This window comes from Aplysia californica, unplaced genomic scaffold, assembly GCF_000002075.1.
Source record: "Aplysia californica isolate F4 #8 unplaced genomic scaffold, AplCal3.0 scaffold00535, whole genome shotgun sequence".
NCBI lineage: Eukaryota > Metazoa > Mollusca > Gastropoda > Aplysiida > Aplysiidae > Aplysia > Aplysia californica.
Window position 1 is genome coordinate 311,293 of NW_004797805.1, and position 6,355 is coordinate 317,647.

Sequence of the window (6,355 nt, forward strand, 5' to 3'; positions counted from 1 at the left end):
ACCTTAAAATCTGTTTGCAATCTCTGTGTGTCCAACTGACTGTACAATGTTTGTATATGGAGACAAACATGTTTTCCTCTGGTTGAGTTTGTTGCCAGCCATATGATCAAAGTATACTGGGGGGTTGTTATGTTCTGTGAAAGATTCCAAGTCGTTTTGGTGTTTTGCTACGATATTTATTTTTGGGGGGTAAATTTACAATGTACGCAAAGTCATTTTGTTGTTTTTCAATTGTAAAATTTTGGTTTTGATGGAGGTGGGTCTATCGTTTTGGGGGGATTTTTTGTTGTTGCCGTATTTTGCAGTATGCTCAGTTTATTTTTGTATTTCTTTGGTGTGGTTGAGATTTTTTACTTGTGCATTACAGTCAACGTTCATTTTGTTTATATGATATGGTCAATTATTATCTTTTTCATATTGTGATATATTCAAATATTATTTGGATTCTTGTGATATGGTCAGGCCATGTTATGTATTCTCATCTGATCTACGTTCATTTAGTATATTGTGATATGCTCCGTTGCTTTTTCTACATAGTGATATAGCCAAAACTCATTTTGTATTTTGTGATATAATCAAAATTCATCCCGTTGGTTTATTTTATTATTATGCGTATATATTGGTGCTTTGTTAGAAAGCACCATAAGTAGCTTAGTTCTTTTTTGCTATCAGTATGCTCCCTCTCAGTGTAGCTTCTCAAACAAACCTTATACTCAGTGTTCAACATTGTAAAATACCTTACTGTTGTTGATATCTGGTTAAGTGCTTCACCATGGCACACAGATGGCGCAAGTTCTATTCCCAAATGGGGAAAATTTTGTGGAGTATCTCATTCTTTTGCTGGGATGGGTCTGATAGATAGGGTCGAAGCCCACCTCTTGAATGATTGAAATTGTGTCAGTGGTGGCGTGACATGCATATGTTTTAATTTTTTATGTTGGAAATTTTCGTATGTTTTTCCAGAGTGCTTCTATATCCATTAGTTGGCATGATTTCATTACACTTTAATGTGTATTGTCAGTTTTTAAAAAGTGCTGTGACATACGATATTGTCATTTTTTCCAAACTTGCTCCCATCATGGCGGAGGAGCTGGGCCCAGGTCAGTCCCATTGTGAGTGTAGCGGTGTGTCTTTCTAGACCTGCATGTTTGCCGACAATCGTCTGAAATCCGACAATTGCGACCCCACCCGCGAGCCGGCCGATGCTATCGCTAGGCCCACCTGTATCAGTCAATGTGCAAAGTGCGAGGCCTGGCCGACTGCCAGCGCCCCCTTTTTCTCCCGTCGGCTTTTTCGACACTTTCGTTTTCGTGCCGGCGTCGGCGTTTCCGACATAATTGTCGGAACCTAAGTAGAAATGCGAATGCGAAAAAGGACGACGACCTAAATTATCTACTTTCAGTTTCGTGCTCGAGCGGCCATTTTGAATTTCGTTTGTTGACAAATTCAATTGTTCAGATCATGTGGATTCATTCAAGTCCGACTCACTTGTTCTAATAGAATCTAGATCTAGATTCATATAGATCATTATAGACCTCAATGGAGGATTCATATTCCAATTCTATTGTGTCAAACCCTATCATAGGTTGTGCTGTAATATTAATGTTGGTAAAAAGCATTTCATCAGGTGCGTGAATTATTTATAGAATCTATACTCAGCTGATTCCTATTCACTTGTTCTCGGTCTAGATTTATTTAGATTACTAGATCTAGATCTATATATGGAGGATTCATATTCCAACTATATTGTGTTATATTGTATCAAACCCTATTAGAGCAATGTAGATGTAGGCCATATTATGCATGCTCTTTGTTTTGGAGTGGGGGTTTTTGGGGGGGGGGTTTTTTCATTTTGGACTTGTGCTGGCCTTTTTACATGAGGCCCATTGCAGGTTCTTTTTTCGGGTAGGGTTAGGGTTAGGTCTCTTCTTTATTGTGTTTGTTGGGGTGGTCGCTCGTTACTCGGAAAAGTCCTTCCTTATGACACCCACAAAAGCTCTTATTGGGGGGGGGGGGGGGTGCGCAAAATTTTCAGACAATCTGGTTGAGGATCACATGCAGGTCTAGTCTTTCCCTTCCGCATGCAGCAGGCCATAGACAGTAGCACATCCGCAACACATTTGTGGTACCTCCGCTGGAGGCTTGGCATTTGCTGAATCTGGGCTGTTTGAATTTAAAACCTTGTATCTAACACTTACATTTTGTTGATAAATGGAGGGGGAAAACTTTTATGTAGAAAATTCTTCTAGCAAGCATAGACTCTTGGCGTGAAACAGAATAATTTAAAGGTTTATTATATAAATTATGTTCAAATAGTATTTAATCTTTATATTATAATGTTTGAAACAAAAAGTCGATATTTGACCCAGATAACCCCCCCCCCAGGCCGTTCGGCTGACTGAAGTGTCTTTAGGCCATTCTTAAAGAGGGGCCATTGACTTTTTCTTATGCACAGTAGAATTATAAATGGTCTGAATCAACAATGTCATGCTCTTGACTGTGCCTGAACGGCAACAGGGAACTGCTGCTTTTTCTTACCTTATCCTTACTATCGTCAGTTTATCCTCTACGTCTTTTGTATGTTTGTCACACTTTTGTGACCAGTTATTTCCGTGTTGCCTTGATTGTCGAAGCAGACTTTTGTGCTGTTCAAGCTAGAGAGGTGAGCAGAGTAAGCCTGATTCCCTGTAAAGACTTCTTTGTTGACATCCACCCCTTGGCGCTCATATCACAGTATACAGTTGCGAGCGCCGTAAAGCCTCTACTAAAACAAACAAAAGACCCAGATTCTTATATGTGTGGGAGCCTGGGAAAACTAGGCTCTTGTCAATTTTTTTACTTTTCAAACTAAGAAGACTGTCATGCTATTGCACTTTCAGTTTTCTACTTGTCTAAAATTTTCGGTATATTTTAATTGTTGGCGATGTTATGGTATTTTGAAAATAACTTATTTAAAGTTTTGAGAAAAATGTATTTGATGATCGGCAACGTGTTTTCTTGAAATTTTTGGGTTCTTATCTAAATTGCAAATAGTTAACAACAATAGATAACCACTTTTTAAATCCTGTATCGAAATAACAGGGCAAAGAAAAAGTGAAAAAGTAGGGATAAATGGTTTTAATTTATTACTCCTCCCCAAGCTTCAAAATTACTCATTTGAAAGAGAAACACAGAGAACACTTCACAAAATGTTGTAAAATGTATTTTGCACTTTTCAGCCTGTTTAAAATCATAATTTTTTTATAGATGGGGAATAAATCTAAATTAATAATTCTTGGAAATTTTTTTTTTTTAAGTTAAAAAAAAAATCAATCTTTAGTCATTTTTCAGCTTTTGCTTGATACCCTCCTGATTAGTGACATTGGGCTGATTCTCTCTTTCTCTCTCTCACACACATACACACTCGCACACACACACACATGAGGTTTTTTTTTTAATTTTAATGTCGGTGTTGCAGCTGATACCATTTTCTGCACTCTATCATTTGCCAATTGGGTTCATAACTTTAAAAGTTTAAGATTTTGCAAGTGTGTTTTGTCTCTGATGATTGGATTGAATTTTGTTTTGTTGGGTTTTTGTCAGATGTCAGTGTCTGGGATTTCTTTATTATTCAGATATAACTCTCGGGAGTGATCAGTGTTGCTCTAATTTAGTTCACATGTATATTGTCCAGTTTGATCTATCTAGTGTGGCTTCCTTGATGTTATTTACATATTCTGACCGTTGTTCACTCAGTCCAAAATGTATAGGGTTTTTTTTTACCAAAAATTTTTTTTTTTTTTACCGTTTTAGAACTTGAATTTTTGTTGCCATACTTACAACTTTGCATGATGCGGTTGTAAGGCTTGTTGTAAGGCTTGTTGTAAGGCTTGTTGTAAGGGGTGCCGCGGCGAGGCTGAATGATTTTGAACTTTGCCTGACTCGGGCCACTATCTTAAGGCTTTATTGATGTATTGTGGGTGGTTGGAGAGTGCTCTGGTGTATTGTTCCTTTCCTATCAAACATCTTTCATCCTTATCTCTCCTTTTTTTCTTTGGCACCTGTATGACCTCTTTGTGTTGTAAGTGCCGAAAAACTTTTTTTTAAAATCTAAAAAAAAAGAAAAGAAAAATTATTTTGTTTACTTTGTTTCTGTGTGACTCACGTGTGTGTTTTGCCAGTCTTGTTTCTTTCCCAGCACCACAAACTGACCTCGTCAGTCTCAAGTTAACCCCCCCCGGGACGGTGCTACTGACTGAAGTGTCTTTTTGCCATTCCCAAAGGGGGGATGTGGGTGGTTGGCGGGTGCTCTGGTGTGGTTTGCTCCTTCTTTCCTATCCAACATCTATTGTCCTTATCTCGCTGTCTTTTTTCTTTGTTTGTTACTCTCTTGTAACACCTCTAATCTTCTGGTGCTTATATGACCTTATGCAGTTGTGAGTGCCGTAAAACCTCTACTAAAACTAAAACTAAATGTCGGGACATTGACGTGTTCTTATGCACAGTGAAACTGTAAATGGACTGATTCATCAATGTCATGCTCATAACTGTGCCTGAACTGCAACCGGGAACTGCTTTTTCTTTCCTAATCCTTACTATTGTTATTTTTCCTCCACTTCTTTTGTATGTTTGTCATGTTCTTGTGACCCGCTATTTCAGGGGTGCCTTGATAGTCGAAGCAGACTTTGTGCTGTTGAAGCTAGAGAGGTGAGCAGAGTAAGCCTGTTTCCCTGTAGGGACTTCTCTGTTGACATCCGCCCCTTGGCGCTCATAATATGACCTTATTCAGTTGTGAGCGCCATAAAAACTCTACTTAAACTAAGACTAAAGACTCAAGTTTGGGATGACTGTCACTGTGCAATGTATTTTTAACCCACTCAAACAAACCAACTAACAGATATCATGTACTTTATTATATTACTTCTTGCCATACCAAAGCTGTGCAGTTAGTTGGAGGATGTCACTGTTTGGCAGATCTGACATCTTCTCTTGTTGTTTCTATCTGTTTTACTCTTCCCCTGCACTGAATGACCCATCTGTTGTATTGATGTGCTTTGCCCTACATTTTTTCTTTCTCTCTGTTGTTTCTGTCTGCCTCACTTTTCCCCTGCACTTAGTGACCTTCTATTGTATTTACAACCCTTTTTTATATGTAAACTAAACTGTACCATATCCTCTTCTTGTTCCCCTCCCCCCATGTGTGTGTAGGAACAGCTGTGCGGAGCCCAGGACATCTTTGAGGAGCGCGGCATCTCCCGGGTGGCCATCACGGTGGCCGCTCTGGTGGCCATGGGCAGCTCGCCACGCCAGTCGGCCGTATGACATCTGGCCGAGTCGCTGGGGGGTGTGGCCGGGGTGCTCATCATGCTGGTGCTGCTGGTGACCGCTACAGAGCAGCTGGGGCTGCCCGTCTACCCCTACCTGTAGTGTCCACCTGTACCCTCCAGGCCTGCCACAGGGGGGGGGGGGAGGAGGAGGAGAATCAAAGTCAAAATTGTCCAGGACAGCTGCCTATTGTCGAGGAGAAAAGTGGTTGTCTTAGACAAGTGCACATCTTTTAGTGTCATTGTTATAGAAAAAAAAAAGGGGGGGGGGAGGAGGTCGTTTGTACAGGTGATTGTCTCAGACAGGTGGCCAGTAGAGTGTGCTGTACAGTGCACTCTTTTGTCTGAGCCATCTGTTATTAAGATGAATGATGATGGCGGATTTCTTACTCTAGGAGGAGGAGGGTTTACTGTGGTGTAGACTGAGTGAGGGTGCTGCCACCATCACACACACATTGGCTGTGTCTTTCTGTCTTGGGGTTGGGTGCTCTCTCTCTCTCTCTCTCTCTCTCTCTCTCTCTCTCTCTCTCTCTCTCTCTCTCTCTCTCTCTCTCTCTCTCTCTCTCTCTCTCTCTCTCTCTCTCCTCTCTCTCTCTTTCTCTCTCTCTCTCTCTCTCTCTCTCTCTCTCTCTCTCTCTCTCACTCACACACACACACACACACACACACACACACACACACACACACACACACACACACACACACACACAGCAATTAGTTCACCTCAAAATAGATCTATGTATGTAGAACAATGTGTTTTTCTCAGTGAAAACCACCGCTCCCATGACAATGTATGTGTTACAACTCGGAACAATGTTGGACAAAACATTAGCCTCTACACAGATCAATACGAGGAAGCATATTCGTTTCCACCCAGGTCTACAGTAAACTATACGCTTTTCTCAACACACGTCAACAGTAGACAACACATGTGTCTCAACACAGGTCTGCACTAGATGACAATAACACAGGTCAACATTAGATGACACTTTTCTCTCAACACAGATCTACATTAGACGACACATTTCTCTTTACACAGGTCTACCCGAGAT

General features: G+C 40.6%; 1 protein-coding gene across 1 annotated transcript in view; it reads left to right on the top strand.

The window, feature by feature from the left end:
- Nucleotides 1-5,461, top strand: part of LOC101853117 (leucine-rich repeat and calponin homology domain-containing protein) — a gene marked incomplete in the record, with an annotated part of 93,027 nt that extends 87,566 nt beyond the window's left edge. Inside the window, 1 exon segment of the mRNA XM_013087027.2 lies at nucleotides 5,188-5,461. Coding sequence (XP_012942481.1) covers nucleotides 5,188-5,301 — 114 coding nt within the window.
- Between the last annotated feature and the right edge of the window lie 894 nt (nucleotides 5,462-6,355).